Source organism: Pleurodeles waltl, chromosome 7 (genome assembly GCF_031143425.1).
Source record: "Pleurodeles waltl isolate 20211129_DDA chromosome 7, aPleWal1.hap1.20221129, whole genome shotgun sequence".
Classification (NCBI taxonomy): domain Eukaryota; kingdom Metazoa; phylum Chordata; class Amphibia; order Caudata; family Salamandridae; genus Pleurodeles; species Pleurodeles waltl.
This window is the reverse complement of record NC_090446.1, coordinates 604189622-604206462: the sequence shown is the minus strand read 5'-3', so window position 1 is coordinate 604206462 and position 16841 is coordinate 604189622. Positions and strand designations below refer to the sequence as shown.

At 44.3% G+C, this 16841-nt stretch overlaps 1 protein-coding gene across 4 annotated transcripts in view; it reads left to right on the top strand.

Annotated features, from left to right (window-relative positions):
- LOC138304453 (histone-lysine N-methyltransferase, H3 lysine-36 specific-like) overlaps positions 1-16841 on the top strand; it is a 1084114-nt gene that overhangs the window by 682646 nt on the left and 384627 nt on the right. For all 4 annotated transcript variants that reach the window (XM_069244523.1, XM_069244520.1, XM_069244521.1 and 1 more), the window contains one exon: positions 15351-15463. In XM_069244523.1, coding sequence (XP_069100624.1) covers positions 15351-15463 — 113 coding nt within the window. The remainder of the gene's footprint in view (positions 1-15350; positions 15464-16841) is intronic.

Here is a 16841-nt window from a genome sequence, read left to right as displayed (position 1 = left end):
GACAGCACATGATCTGCTATAGTAGCTGCTTGACTGTAATTGGACCAGCGGGAGACCCCTCTCACTTCCCATTGAGAACTGAGGTGGTGCATGATGCAAGTCACATTAGTGGCTCCAGATTGGACCTTGAGAGTATGGTACCTGGAACTTGTTGTCATGGTGTCTGCCCCATGATCAGGCTCACGCTTCAGGAGTATCTTCTGTTGCAGCCTCAGGGCAGGGTGCTGCAGATGAACATGCACAATCCGCACCTCTGTGCGCAAAGATTGATCTGTGGCGTTTGACTGTGTTCCATTTAGCACCTGAACTTGTGTATGTCATCCTTGATACCAGGAGTCCATATATGAAGTACATTTACTTCAAGTGCTGGGATACATTTTCTGCCTGGTGTGAAAACGACAAACCTTTTACAGGCCAAACATTGAAATATTTCAGTGTTGTTTTATGTTTAGCCCAACAAGGCCTAGCATTGGGCAGTATTAAAGTTTATTATGGGTATCACCTAGCAGCGCACAGAAACACTGCTATGAAAAGTTTCTTGATCCAAACTGACACCTGAGGAATGTTCTAATGGTGATGAATTTGTGGTTGGACAGATTATTCACCAGAAACAGTGTTACAGAAGGTAAGTAATTTGGTAATTTCTTCTAAAATGTCCTCCATGATACTAAGAAATTCCACTCTGTGGATCAGTTTTTTCTTCTGAAACGTGTTTGCCTATATTCTTTGCAGAAATAGATGTAACTTGAAGTTCTGGTGAGTGTGTGTAGCTACCTATGTTTCTGAGGTTGACTTTACATGAATACTGTTGTCAATTCATCCTGCGCGCACGCGCGCACACACACACACACACCTTGGTTTCTTGATGTAGTGCTGTACAACATACTATCAATCAATTAATCAGGATTTATAAAGCGTGGCTACTCACCCAGTAGGATAGCCAGGCCGTTGCTGGTCCCGGAGGCTTATTCGAACCGCCAGGTCTTGAAGGCCATTCAGAAGTGTGTTGATGGTCCAGAGGTGTGTGGGGAGGATGTTCCAAATCTTTGCTGCAACGTAGAAAAGAAGATTCCTCCATTTCTGCTTTGATTGATGCTGGGAGTATGGGAAAGTGAAAGGGAGGCAGAGAGTAATCTTATCGACGGTTACTGGACGTTCAGGCAGTGGTTAATATACGCAGGTCCTTGGTTCTGTAGAGCCTTGTGTGTGTGGTCAGCATCTTGATTTGGCTTCTCTTCTGTACGGGGCGCAAGGGGAGTTGAATGAGGTGGAGTGTGGTGTGGGTTTTCGGGGAAGGCCGAGGATGAGTCTGGCTGCTGCGTTCTGTATGGTCTCTAGGAGGTGCACGGCGATTCCTAAGTAGAGGATATTGCCGTAGTCCAGTCAACTGGTGATGAGGGCCTTTGTCACAGTGCGTCTTGTGTGTAGAGGTAGCCACTTGAAGACTTTACGTAGCATGCACAAAGTGAGGAAGCAGGCAGAGATGATGGCGATGATCTGTGATTTCACGGTGAGCTTGTTGTCAATGATGATTCTGAGGTTTCTGGCGTGTTCGGAAGGAGTGGGTGTGGGTCCCAGGTCTGATGGTCACCAGGAGTCATTCCATGTGTTGCTGCTGTTGCCAAAGATCAGTACTGACATCTTGTCTGTGTTCAGCTACAGGCAGTTGTTCTACATCCAGTCAGCAACACACGTCATGCAACTGTGGAAGCTGGTTTTGGTGGTGGAGGGTTCGTTGGTGAGAGAGAGGAAAAGTTGGGTGTCTGCGTACCTGAAACTGGAAAACAAATTTGAGGTTTATAATTATGGATGCTTTGGCAGCCTTTAGTGGTAAATCTCTGCAGGTAGACTCTTTGACAGATTTATGTAGAGAATCTGTGAAGTTTACCAATGAAAGTAGAGGGCAATAGAGATGTACTGTGTTCAACATCTATTGTTCTCTCGTAGGGGATTTCCATGTATAGTCATAAGCATTGAATAGTTCCGCGCGCCTGCGGGGACCCCGGAGCACTGATGTGAAGTATATTCTTAAGTGCAAACACCAGCCGTTTAAAGAAAAGGTCTGTCAAAAAACACTTAAGAATAACATTGTGCAGCCTATGTGAACAGCTACACAGGCCAAATTGTTGAAAAGAAAATCAATAGTAGTGTAAATTCATGTTCAAACACCTATTTATTCTAGAAATGTAATAACAAATACATTCTCATACTTTATTTACACCTCTGATGAGAATAAAACAATGCAGGGCAGTGTAGCCCATAGGCTGCCATTATACAGAATGTAAATAGAGCTGTGCCTTTAAGAAAAGTAAAGTCTTCCTGTTTCCCATCATGCACAGCAAAAGGCAGTTGCCTCAGTTCTTTTTTCCGGCTCCTGCTGACAGGACCCTGAAGCATTGAGCTCTACCTCACAAAAGCTTTTGTGACAGAAATTCATTGAAATATCTTCTGAATTTCATTTTCACTCGACGTTTTTACCTTTGAGTGATCATTTTCTACTGATTTCTGTTAAATTCTGACAGAATTTTGAGGTTTTTCTAGTTAGAAATGCCTTCACTTTTTGATAAATGTCCTTCTTGTGGAAGAAAGAAGGCTAAAACAGATTCACATAGGGTCTGTATAATTTGTCTTCCATCCAGCCACAAACCGGAGTCGTGTGACATCTGTAAAACCTTCTCTAGAAGAACCCTTCGTGACAGAGAGAAGATCCGACTCCAGGCGAAAGAGGACAGGAGAAAAAGTGGCCATTCCACTACAGAGCGAGGAGAAGGTCAGACTTCTACCAGGGCTCAACCTGTTTCCTCCATGACTCCTTCCAGACCTGCTGAAAAACGACATAGATCTCCGACGACGTCGAGAGCGTCGACGTCGAAGCAGGGAGCGGCGCCAACATGTTCGCCGTCGAGGAGTGCTTCGCCGGCGAGAAAACGACATCGTTCGCCGTCGACAGCTATTTCGCAGTCGAGGTGGCGAAGACACCCGACGTCGAGAGGATCTGGGTCGCCGTCGACACGGCGAACACAGTCCACGCCAAGGAGATCCGAGTCGGGCTCGCCGTCGACACGGCGAGGGAGATCGCCGTCGAGAGAGAGTGTTCGCCGTCGGAGGCGTTCACCGTCACTGCACCGACGTCGAGGTTCGTCGTCGAGAGGTTCTCAGCGGCGAGACGAGTCGACGTCTAGAGGCACTCGGCGTCACCGCAGTTCGACGTCGAGGAGTGCTTCGACGTCGAGAAGACCATCTAAGAGGCCTAGAAGGGTTTATACAACCTCAGAATCCTCGGCCTCGCTTATCCTACTTCCAGCATCACCACAGCTCTCACAAAGGCAGTCGCCTTTACCACAGACGCCGGTAACACCTACGGCTCCTCTTCCGGCGCCTCCTCCAGAACCTGTTCCGAGGACTCCAACGCGATCTGCAGGGCGTTCTGGTTATTCCTCGAGACGTACATCTACCTCAAGGCACCGTCGTCAATCACATCATGGACATTCTTCATCGTCCACACGAGACTACTCTCCAACCTTATCAGACTCACCATCCCCAAGAGTGTCTCCCATAGATGATGTCAACACATTTCAGGAGGTCTTAGTGAGAGGGGCAACCAAGCTGAATATCCCGCTAGCAGCTCCAGCCCAATCGACATCAGTAATCTTTGAGACCTTGCATCAAAGGACATCTTCACGACCTTTACTTCCACTGGTTCCGGGTCTTATTGAACCGGCAATGGACATTTTTCTCACGCCGGCTACAACAAAGTCTGCTCCTTCCAGACTCATTAAAAAGTACCGTCCACCAGAGCAAGATCCTCTATTCTTGAGGTCGGACCCAGTACCAGACTCGGTAGTTATAGTGGCAGCGAAGAAATCGCATTCGACGTCACCGTCTTCCTCTGCTCCCCCAGACAAAGAAAGCAGAAAGATCGATGCTGCAGGAAGAAAAGTATGCTCGACGGCATCTATCACCATGAAAGCAGCCAGTGCCACTGCTTTATTAGGGAGATATGATCGATCCCTCTGGGACTCTATACTACAGTTCTCAGAGCATCTCCCTAGGGACAAAAGGGAAGATTTCCTAGAGGTCGTGAGCGAGGGAGCAATGGTTTCTAACCAGATCATAAGTGCTGCGGCAGATGCTTCAACTCTATCCGCACATAACTATGCTCATGGTATAGCGCTCAGGAGACATGCATGGCTGCGGCTTACATCGCTTAAACCCGAAGCACAGCAGAGGATACAGAACCTGCCTTTCTCAGGCTCCACTTTATTCGGCTCTCATGCCGATGATGAGATGGCCAGAATGAAGTCGGAGCTGGATACCTTAAAAGCGGTAGGCATAGAGCGACCTAAAGAACAGCGAAAGGGATTCCGCCCATATCAAAGAAGACTGTTCACCCACAGGTATCAGGCTCCACATTGGTCGTCTTCACGCCCTCAGCAACAGCAGCAGCAGCAGCATCAGAGGGGCTTCTCCAGAAAGTCGACAAGGGGTCGTTCAACACCTCAGACCCAGACACCTCGACAAACTCCCACGTCTAGGCCCTGAATCTTTGCTTCCCCCTCCTCCGTTACCCACTCCGGTAGGGGGAAGTATCTCAAATCATCTAGACGAGTGGCTACGCATCACAACAGACGCCTGGGTATTGAATATTGTGAGACATGGTTACGCTCTCAGATTCACCAGTTCTCCACCATCTGTTCCACCCAAAACAGCCAACCACCATCTCGAAGCTCTGCAGTTAGAGGTCAATATCCTATTGCAAAAAAGAGCCATAGAACCCGTTCCCATCAGCCAACATGGGAAGGGGATTTATTCGAGATATTTCCTTGTACAGAAAAAAGACAAACAAGAGTTTCGTCCCATCTTAGATCTGAGGACAGCAAACAAATGGATTCGCAAAGAAAAATTCAGGATGTTAGCCTTACACCAAATTTACCCACATTTACGTCAGGGCGACTGGCTATGTGCGATAGATCTTTGCGACGCTTACTTCCATATCCCAGTAGCCAAGAAACATCGAAAATTCCTAAGGTTCACTGTCGGAAAACGCCATTACCAATTTGCAGTTCTACCGTTCGGCCTAAAATCAGCGCTGAGGACTTTTTCCAAATGCATGGCGGTAGTAGCCGCCCACTTGAGGAAACAGCGAATATTCGTCTATCCCTATCTAGACGATTGGCTCATAAAGGCCTCCAGCTATCTCGAGGCACAGCAGCATTTCGAATGGACTCTACAACTGCTACAAAAACTTGGTCTTCAAGTCAATCTTCTGAAATCAACAGCAACACCTGTTCAGAGGTTGCATTACTTAGGGGCCATTGTAGATACCAAGCTAGGAAAGGTGTTTCCTTCGGAGGAACGACGGTTATCGATTCTCCAAAAGTGCAAACAACTGCAGGAAAGACCTCAAGCCACTGCAAGAATAATAGCTTCTCTACTGGGCTCGATGGCGTCTTGTATCCATCTGGTTCCCAATGCTCGTCTCCATATGAGACCATTGCAGGAAAATCTAGAGGATCAGTGGTGTCAACTGAGGGACGATTGGGAGAACAAAGTCCTGCTGTCTCCTCACACCCTACAATCCCTCAAGTGGTGGTGTTTGCCCAGCAATCTCTTGGTGGGGATTCCGTTCCAACAACGACCTCCATCTCAAACCATCGTAACAGATGCGTCACTGCTCGGATGGGGGGCGCACATGGAACATCTTCGAGTCCAAGGCGAGTGGTCACAGAAAGAGAGTCTCTATCACATCAACCTGCTGGAACTTCGCGCAGTCCACCTTGCGCTCAAAGCCTTCCTTCCCTCTCTGAGAACGGAAACTCTCCTTCTTCAGACAGACAACGTGGCCACTATGTACTACGTGAACAAACAAGGAGGCACCAGGTCCAGAATTTTATCCAGAGAGGCCCAGACAATCTGGCATTGGCTTCTAGCCAGGAACCTGTCGCTAGTGGCAACTCACCTGCCCGGCATCCAGAATGTTCAAGCGGATGCCCTCAGTCGGGTAATAAGCGAGAACCACGAATGGGTACTACACGACGACGTCGTTCATCCCATTTTCGCACTCTGGGGTACCCCTTCTACAGACCTATTCGCAACCCCAGAAAACAAAAAATGCCAAAACTTCGCCTCCAGATATTACCATCCAGGGACACTGGGGAATGCCCTATGGATAAGCTGGTCAGGGGCATTTCTTTACGCCTTTCCACCGCTTCCCCTGATTCCGGCAGTTCTCCAGAAGCTGTCCAATGCTCAGACCAAAATGATCCTAATTGCTCCGGAGTGGCCACGCCAGTGGTGGTTCCCAGACCTTCTTCACCGGTCACTCAAACCACACATCAGGCTACCATATCGCCCGGACCTTCTCACGAAGTTCAGAGGGCAGATATCTCATCCCAACCCCTCATCGTTGAGTTTGGCAGCATGGCTCCTGAGCTAGTGCAATATGGACATTTGAACTTACCTCAGGACTGTATGGAAATTCTGGGGGAAGCAAAACGCCCTTCCACACGATCAGCCTATGCAAGCAAGTGGAAGAGATTCTGCATTTGGTGTTTACACAACAAAATTGACCCGGTTTCTTGTGGAGAACAATCTATCTTACCATACTTGTTAAGTTTGGCAAAATCGGGCTTACAACTGTCGTCAATAAAAGTTCACTTGGCGGCGATAACAGCATACAGAAAGAGTCCTTCACAAACTTCCTTTTTTCGGATTCCGATTATTAAGGATTTCCTAGAAGGTTTAAAAAAGGTTTTTCCTCCCATTAGAAAGCCTTCTCCTCCATGGGAACTGAACGTTGTCTTATCACGTCTGATGCTGCCGCCATTCGAGCCGATACACAAGGCATCGCTGCAGCATCTCACATGGAAAGCTGCTTTTCTGGTGGCAATCACTTCAGCGCGTAGGGTCAGCGAAATCCAGGCCCTTTGCGCTCAGGAACCCTACACGGTTTTTCATTCTGCAAAAGTGGTAATGAGAACTCATCCAAAATTTCTACCTAAGGTAGTCTCCGACTTCCATGTGAACCAAACAATTTCATTACCGACTTTCTTTCAGAATCCAGCTACTCCTGCTGAGAGAACTCTGCACTCTCTGGATGTAAAGAGAGTATTGAAATTTTACTTGGACAGGACAAAAAGCTTACGAAAATCACAACAGCTTTTTATTAACTATGGCCCAATCAGAACAGGTTTGGGCACATCTAAACAATCTTTATCCAGGTGGATTGTTTCATGTATAATGTTATGTTATCAGTTAGCAAACAAATCCCTTGGTGGTAGACCAAAAGCCCACTCGACCAGAGGGAAAGCAGCTACTGTAGTCTTGATGAGAAATGTCCCTTTGGCAGAAATATGCAAGGCTGCCACTTGGAGGTCGGTCCATACCTTTACTAAGCATTACTGCCTTGATACAGACGCTAGGGCAGATGCTCAGGTTGGACAGGCTTTGCTCAAGAATTTGTTTGCATGATTCATGTTTTTCTCAGTATTCTTATATCGACTCCACCGCGGCTATGGGGATGGGCTTGCTACTCTATTCAATGCTTATGACTATACATGGAAATCCCCTACGAGAGAAGGAATGGTTTCTTACCTGTAACTCCAGTTCTCTCGTAGGGGTATTTCCATGATAGTCATAAGCAACCCTCCCTCCTCCCCGGTGGAGTTGACATAGAACATGAATATTATGGAGGTGGGTACTCCAACAAATGTTTTGTTTTTTCTTCATGTCAGGTAATAGCCTCCAAAAAAGAACTGAGGCAACTGCCTTTTGCTGTGCATGATGGGAAACAGGAAGACTTTACTTTTCTTAAAGGCACAGCTCTATTTACATTCTGTATAATGGCAGCCTATGGGCTACACTGCCCTGCATTGTTTTATTCTCATCAGAGGTGTAAATAAAGTATGAGAATGTATTTGTTATTACATTTCTAGAATAAATAGGTGTTTGAACATGAATTTACACTACTATTGATTTTCTTTTCAACAATTTGGCCTGTGTAGCTGTTCACATAGGCTGCACAATGTTATTCTTAAGTGTTTTTTGACAGACCTTTTCTTTAAACGGCTGGTGTTTGCACTTAAGAATATACTTCACATCAGTGCTCCGGGGTCCCCGCAGGCGCGCGGAACTATTCAATGCTTATGACTATCATGGAAATACCCCTACGAGAGAACTGGAGTTACAGGTAAGAAACCATTCCTTTTCTGCCATCTTATTCTTTGACCCTTTTTGACTTTTTGCCATTTATTTTTTCTGATTTTCAGCTTTGTCTTATTCATTTACCTTACGTTTTTTCAGACCTTGTGCATTGTAAATGCAAAGTATGTTTGACGTAGTTTTAATGTTGATTGTAGTGCTGTATTTAAAGATGACTCCTTGAGATTGATATACTGTCAAGATCACCTGCTACATTCTCTGGCATTGAATCTTTCCCAGATGCACATGCTTTTAAATTGTTAGTTGCCCAGTATTTAAACACACATTTAATTTATAAGTCTTTGTAACCTATCTGTAAGTTCACTTAATTTCAGATTCATCCCTTGTTGGCTGTTCCTGGTTCGTTTGTAGAATGAGACACTAGAGGGCAGCTTTTAGCTTTGCCTTCCAGGTTACCTGCATTTCATTGTATAATGTTAAATTTGACTCCTAAAGACAAAAAAAAAACCAAAAAAAACTCTTTTAGGGGCATGTACGACCAGTGGCGTGAGAAAAGTATTTTCAGATTACCTCCACATGGGGTGGATTTATTGGCTTTTTCCAACTTACACCTTTGGTGAGGACTGTAAATCGTTTTCTGTGTAATACATCTCTGAAGGACTGTCAAAACTTTTAATCTTTCTTAAATGAGGGTGCTTTGTTCAATTTGTGAGGCAAAATCCACCAGGAGAAAACCTGAAAAGAAAACATGAGCACATTGAGTTTGCTGCGCGTGGCTGATATTTGTTGTGATTTTAAGGTCACATATGTAGCTGGGAAGGCCAATTAATTCTTCTGTAGTCAGTAAATAGATTGCTGTTAAATTAGACAATAAAAAAACTGATAATTTGCCGCACCTAAAAATACAAAAGTGCATTATGAATAACAATCAAACCACTATAATTGCTACAGTGGGCTTCCTGACAAAAAGGGTGCATTCAACTAACCATAATCACTCTTCTCTTGATTATACCCCACCTCTTTGAAAAGGCTCCTGTTAACCAGAATGACATTAATGCCTCAGGAGAAGGCGCTAAAAGTGGCTGTTTTGAACCATCTGTCTATTCCAGCTCCACAAAGCTCTATTTGACTATCAGTTCGTCGACTACCCTGTATCCGTTTACTGTTTTTCTGAGCACCCTCTCATTCAACACACTTTATGGCCACTGCCCTGACAGTTACAGAACCCTTCTCTGTTATGTTAGCTTACTTGTTGATGATACCTTTGTCTGTTACACACACCTCGATAAGACTCTGGTACTCATTATGACTGTGGTGGCCTTTTCCCAAGACCGCCACGGCAGCCGGAAGACCGCTAGTGCTGACCGCCACACCAGAAAAAGACAGCCCACAGAATTACGACCAGTTTTTTCTGGCATGGCAGTGGGAGCGCCGGGTTACGTCCTCTCACGGAGGAGCACCTTGTCGGATGAGGTAAGTGTTGTCTGCAAGTGGAGCGGGGTCGGGGTGTGTGAATGGGTGTGTGTATGCGTGTCATGAATGTGGAGGAGGAGAAGGAAGGGGGAGTGATTGTGTGTGTCTGTAAATGTGGTGATGCTTGTGTGTATGCATGTGGACAGGGGTGGGGGTGTGTGCATGGGTAAATGTGTAAGGGGGTGTGAGTGCATGCAGGTGCCTGTATGTGTATATGGTGTGTATGTGTGTGTGCGGTGAGGTACGATTTGGGGGGTGAGGGGGTGGTTGTGTGAAGATGGATGTGAGGGTTGGGGGTTATGTATGTAGTTGAAGGCAGGGACTGGGGGTAGAGAGTGTATTTGTGTGTGATGTGTATGGGTATGTATTGGTGTCTAGGGGGGTGAATGTTGTGAGTGTGTGATTATGTGTGTGCAGAGGTGTTTGTGGGGGTGGGTATCCCGGCAACAGGAACACAAGTTCCTGTTGTTGGGATACCTTTCCGACAGCCCTTTCATGGCAGTGAGACTGCCAGGAAAATGCTGGTGGTGTCCCTAGTCAGAATAACCTTGGAAGTTATTTGACTCCCGCTGGGCTGCAGGTGGCAACCTCCAACCAGCGGGTTGCAGTAAAGTGGCGGGACAGGCAGGGACGAGGCAGTTGTAATATGGAGGTCTGCACCACCGGTCCCGTGGTGGTGAGACCGCCACAGCAGCCCTGGTGATCATAATGAGGGCGTCTGTCTTTTAAAGTAATGTCTTCCACTGCCAGCCACTTCCAGATACCTCTTATGATAGTGGTAGTGCTACATGCCGGTGGACTACCCTCTTTAACCATCAAGAATCCTAATGAAATCCCAGAGCTGATTTTGGGTGAAGAAACAGGGGCACAGTCAGACAATTGAGAGGACCCTGAGATTACTTACCTAGACCTTCTTGTTTTATACATCGAAATGGAGGATGAAGAGGTACTGGTTCATTTCCTAGTCAGGGGATGTGTCCAACTTCTATCACTTGCTATACCTCCATTTGTTCTTGCAGAATTGTGGCCTGCTTGCCTGTCACAGTCTCTCCTTTGATCCCTCAAATTTTTCCGTGTATCTTAATGGCTCCTTTGCCTCTTGTGTCTCTTGAGATGTCAACCTCATCTTAATGAACTCAACAGAAACGAGAGGTGACTACTGGCTTGAGAAGGAGACAGCTATGACAGTGAATGTGTTGGAATGTAATGTATTTGCTATTTTTTTTTTTATATTTGTATTTATTTTTGTCATTAAACAACACAAAGAATAATGTACCAGGGCATGCCCAGTACCACCTTTCTCGTGATGTTGCACGTAAGCATGTCTCACATGTAGCAGTCTAACTCTCATTTATTTCACCTTGAGCAATTCAACAGCAAACAATTTTCACATAATCATGTCTCATTACTTTGAATCCTAAGTTTCATTCTTGCGATGTTGTATCGCCAGTCACCACATTTATTCCATAATAGTTATACCACAAACCCCAGATGCTAGCAAATTTTCTTTAGCTAACATCTGGCTTTATACTGGACTGTTTTATGACCATTTAGAGATCCAACCCCATCTGCCATTCTGCTAAGGTGGGAGTCTCAGGTTCCCCTATTGTTTTGCTAGGTCTCTTTTTATCACCACGACACAGAGGTTGCTAAAGAGAAGCTGGGTTGTCTATCTCCGTAGGAATACCAGGGAGTATTTACTTGGGGTCTGCCGGTATGGATATGTCGAGAACCTTACCTTGTTCTTCCACAGTTGCTCTCCAGTATGAGTGTATAGCGGGGCAGTCCCAGAGTGTGTGGTAGAGCGATCCCCTATGGTTCCTACATTTCAGACAGTTGGGTGTGTCTGCCCTCCCATATTTGTGTAGGTGGACCCAATCAAAGTAGACTCTGTAAAGGATCTCATATTGATGAATCGGAGTCTTGATTTAATCGCCACGTCTTGTGGGTGCATTAGTGCCGCTTCCCAGTCTGTACCATCCAGTCTACCCAATTTGTCCTCTCAACTCTCCCTTAGTTTCTTTCATTTGTCAGGCATATTATTAATAATGGTTTTGTATGTACAGGAGACCGCTTTCTCCTGCACCTCCCTGACACACTATGATGGGCAACTGTCGAACAATTCAACATTTAGCCCATTATAACAAGAAGTGTTGCAGCAATGGACATAGCCAATGCAGCTTCAAGTAGCCTGTAGTCGGCAGCGTACAAAGAAAACAAGTCTGATTTTGTCGTCCCAATTTTCAAACAAATTTGTAAACTTGAGAGCTAGGCATTTCTTTCAGTAGTGTTTTTTCCCCCCAAAACATATTGACCATCAAAACTGGTGTCAAGATTTCAAAATTCAAACAAGATTGGTATATTCTGTTTTTGGAGCACATGGAAGAACACCACCCACTCATGTGGGTGGATGTTAATCATATGAGACATATTGGCAGTATTCTAACTTCGCCATCCATCAGCAAAGGCACCAGTCATTTAGCAACAGTAAAGGCACCCAGGTTAAAACGTGCGTGGCTTCTACTGTCTTCTTAAGACCATTTTATCATCTTACTTGCTAACTTAGGGATCCTTAACTGTTGACATTGTTGGTTCAGACATTCTCAGAACAAGACTGGGAGCCTCAGACTGCATCGAAGCGAGGTCCACAAAGGCCGAACCTGGTCGAATGACCAGGCCCAGGTAAGTCTAAGTTGGTCCTGGTAGCTCCTACTTACATGTGGACTGACATGGCCAAGATTTTGTTTCTGGTACAAATATAAAGGTTTTCCAAGTTACGAAACTGCAAGTTAGATCAGCGAGGTGCTTTGCCAAATAATTTGCCACAGTCTCAAAATATGAGGAATCAAGATATACCTCCCTTTTTCAAAGAGGGTGACTTCAAAAAAATAAAATAAAAAATTCTTGGTCATATTTTACTTCTTCCTCTGCTTTCCAGGTTGGTTCATTTATGGGAACTGGTTGTAGTGCTGTCAGTTAACTTGCCATCCCTTCAAGCTTTTTCTGAAAGTAGAATACATGTTTATGGCATAGAAGAAAGCATACTTGTTAGCAATCACGTGTCTAAAAATAATAGAAAAAAACTGGCTGTTTTCTCTATGCTGTGGGCAAATAGGTTCCAAAGTTCAATCAGAATTTCATCACTGATACCTTGTGATATTGCAAATATTTCTTATCATCTAAGTCTAGTGGAAAGATGTTTGTCTGTGTTATGCATCAAAATGCGTTTAACATACTTGAACGCACCCCACTGTCTATGCACTTAATCAGAAAGATGGCACCTAATCTTGTAGACTTCGATGGGCTGAAATTCTACCCACCTCTGTAGGGATGTGGAGTTTCTATAGCCCAATGCCCAGGACGTATTGTTTGAGGTCAAGGACAACAAGTTTTCATGTTTATTTTGTCCTTGGGACAAGTATGCCAAAGCCCCTGCAGCACAAACTCTTTGGCTGCCAATTTACAGGGCAGTTGAGGCGATACTTGTGTCCATATGTTAATTCTGTTCGAATTTGCATTCATGGTTCATTAATGCAGAACCTTTATTGTTAAGGTAAGTGCTCTAAATAAATGTTGTAAGGTCACACTGCACTACTGACAGTGGTTCCAGCAAAAAAAGAAAAGTGTGCACATGTTTGAAAAGTTTAACAATATGAGGCTACTTATAATGCTCCCAGAATGCTCTCTGATTAGAAGCAGATGTTTCCAGAAGCTTGTAAACAGGATTGATCATTCTTTGCTTTCAAAATAAAATGTTTAGAAGAAAAAAAATGCAAGCAGAACAAAACGTTTTGCTAAATTACTGTGAAATGTAGGTACTATTTCTTTGAAGCATCATTTAGTAAAATGTGGTGATACATGCTACTACTTCCTCAAAATATTCATAATGGAAAATACTTTTCAGCTAGATTGTGGGAAACTTAAAAATAAACAAGCACTGGCAAAGCCAGCTGGTCAGACAGCGGTTGTCAGTCTTTTGCTTTTTTCAATGCTTGTCTTGCTTTGACATGGCTTTTGTAACACTTAATCGTTGTAGGAGCTTCCAGGCCCTCACTGTTGTAACACACATTGGCAAAAGGCATTAGCAAATATGCAGGTGTAGATTTGCTCATGCTCATCTTCCACCCCTGGCAGAACCTCTGCTTTTACCCTTTCCCGGAATACATTGCCATCCTTTCTCAGCATGGGAAAAGAATAGAGAAAAGCTGGTGAAAATCCTTAAAATATGCAAGTTAGTAGGTTTGCACAGAGTCAAAGGCATTCCAGCCCTGGAACTATTGTTAGCTGCTTCTTCCAACCCCACTATGTAGATCTGTAGAAAGGTGGCAAAATAAGGACATTGCTATAATAGGGCTTGCCATTGCTAGTATTCAAGCCCCTCTATAATACTAGCTCTGGCATAATCAGAGAGGATATTATCAGAGCGCTTGCATAATGAGATTGCTGCCATAATTTGTCACTGCACTACATGGCACCAAAGGTACAAGTAGATTTTTTTTTACAGGGCAAGTCGATTTAAGAAGCAACCTGTCCCATGGACAAGTAGATATTTTATTAAATCCTACAAGTGCCATAAATGTGCCGGGTGCAACTGCTTGTCTATGGCATTCAAGGACTCTCCTTGAATGGGTAAGAAGGTGCTCTGGAATAATTTTCAGTAAGGTGAGTCTCTTTCTCATCTTCCTAGTTAAAATGTACTGCTTGCTGATGTAATTCAAGAGCAGTCTTTTTCTATGAATGATTTATACTGAGAAAGTGATTTACTTACTTTGACTATATTTTCCCACCAACATTTGTGTCTTTGGTAAATTAGGGTATTTCCCTCCTTCCACCCATGTGAAGCATGTAAGAAATCTGGACTTGACCTATGGGGGTGGAAGGGCTATACTTAATGCCTCCCCATCTCATTAACTGTTTTTTAACATATATAGAATTTGGTGGAAGGGCTACATAGATTGATTTAGCAAATTAATATCTGTAATACTCATGTAGTAAATATACAGAGGATTCACAGTCAGGGTAATGTAAACAGACATGAATATATGAAAGACACTAAGGTTAAATCTGTAGTTAAAGGTAAGCAACTGTTTAACAGTCCTGACCTCATCCCGCAAGAGAAGCTGCTGCCAAGACTGCACTTTGGTCAGATTTTTAAACTCTCAGCATGGTAATTATTTTACTACTATTTGTGTTTACGCTGTAGATGATACTGCAGAGCAGAATCCCAAGTGGTTCAATCTGTTTTCAGTTTATTTTCCACTTGTATCAGGCACAACCTTAACCCAAAGATATCAGAGCACCATACAAAAGTTCATTCATATGAAAGCACAGCTGGTCCAGCTCTCCTTCCAAAGTCTCTTTACGGCATGGTCCATGCTGGAGAAGAGAAATATATTTATGTGTTATTTTGTAATGAATGTTGATACCTTTGCTGATTTGAGGCGTCTGAACTTCCTATTATTTCTCCAAGAGGCAATTTAGATGACCCTAGCTTACTAATTTTTATAGACTTTGGATGTATTGGGCCTTGAGAGCAATGATCTCTTCATACTCTGAAATATATGCTAAAAATGAAGAGGTTCCAGAAGAGCTCCTGTAGTAACAAAGTAAGGCTATACATTTGACCCTGGAGAACACAGTTTCTGGAGAACCCATTTTTGCTTATAATAAAGTTTCCTTTGTAGAGTCATTTTACCACATCTTCATTTCTCCCATAGTGGTGATCCATTTCAATTCGCAGCGAAGGAGGAGGAGATTTAAACCTTCGAAAGTCGCACTTCGACGAGAAAGGAAGTTCAAGCAAACAGTTGAGGAGAACTCTTTTCTAGAGGTAAATTCAGTTGTGGCAATTGTGACAAGACAAACGTTTGGTTTAATGCTATAAAAAATGTAGGTTTGTTGTGTATTTTCTAGAGCTAAATCAAGATTGTGGCAGTCTTCTAGACAATTTTCAATTCATGGCTATGCCAAGTGTGCCAGTTCCTCTTTCCATGATCATAAAATGGAAATTGGAGGTAGAGCGATCAAGTTCAATTTGGAAATCATAGCATAGTAAACAAAAAAAAAAGTTGTCTGATCTGTGACAAATAAAAAAATATGTTTTTAACTGGTTCTGTGCCACGGGAACATAATGGTTATGTCCTCGTGGCACAATGCTCCTGTGCCGAGGACGTAACCATTATGTTCCGGCACCGGAGCTCCCTCTGTGGGAATCTCAATGGCAGGGCTGAAAGGGAAATCGCTTCCCCAACACCCCCCGCCCCAGTGACGTCTGATGACATCAGCACGTAATGCTCAGCATTTCTCTTCCGTTCGGGATGATGGGGCAGGCAGAGACATGAAAGGAAAGTTCTTTTTAGGCCATATCTGCTGCCCCACCCCCCCCCTGTTGGGGCAGTTCAGCCTATTATTATTAGGAGTCTGACCCACTACAAGTGACACCTGTCACCCTCAATCCGGGTTTAGCTCCAGCTAACTAGCACTGCCTCATCTCTACCCAAGGGCAAAGATGATTAGGCAGCTGGAGTGCATGACATAATTGATTTCTCAGGGAAACCGTGGTCACTCAGGTTTCTTCTGTTTCTCTCAGTTACATTAGTCTCACATACACAATGACAAACAGAAGGAGTATATGTTTCAATAAGATTTTAATGAAGCAACTGCATTTTCGATAGCAAAGCATGGACTGCAATAACCAGGACAATACAGCATGACAAGTTTAAAATTATGACTAGGAGAGTAAAACATAGAAATAACGCTACCATTTTGTCACTATAGAGTCAATAGACTAATTCGTACCTAGGCTACAATAGAGCACAGTATGTTAAGCTCTAATTCTGCCCTTCAGGTTCCCCTGGGAAGACAACATCCCCCTCATACCTGAGCAAAGGCCTGATGTCTGCATAAGCAGCTGTAGCAAAGCGTTCCGTGATGTGCCCTGTGATGAATTTAGAGCTGCATCCTCCAGGAAGGGCAACCCATAAGCAGCTTCCCATAGCAGACGCACTCTCAACGCGCATGTCCGTTAATGAACCCTCAGCAAGAACATCAGCAGATCAGCGTCCAATGAAAGCAAGCGCTGCGTGGAAAGGCAAACTTCCAGTGCATGTTCGAACGAGCACCAGAGGCAATGAAACACAGGCTACACACAATGCAAAACCAATCTGAATGACAGAGACCAGTCACACTCTAATTCCTCTAGGAGTGTT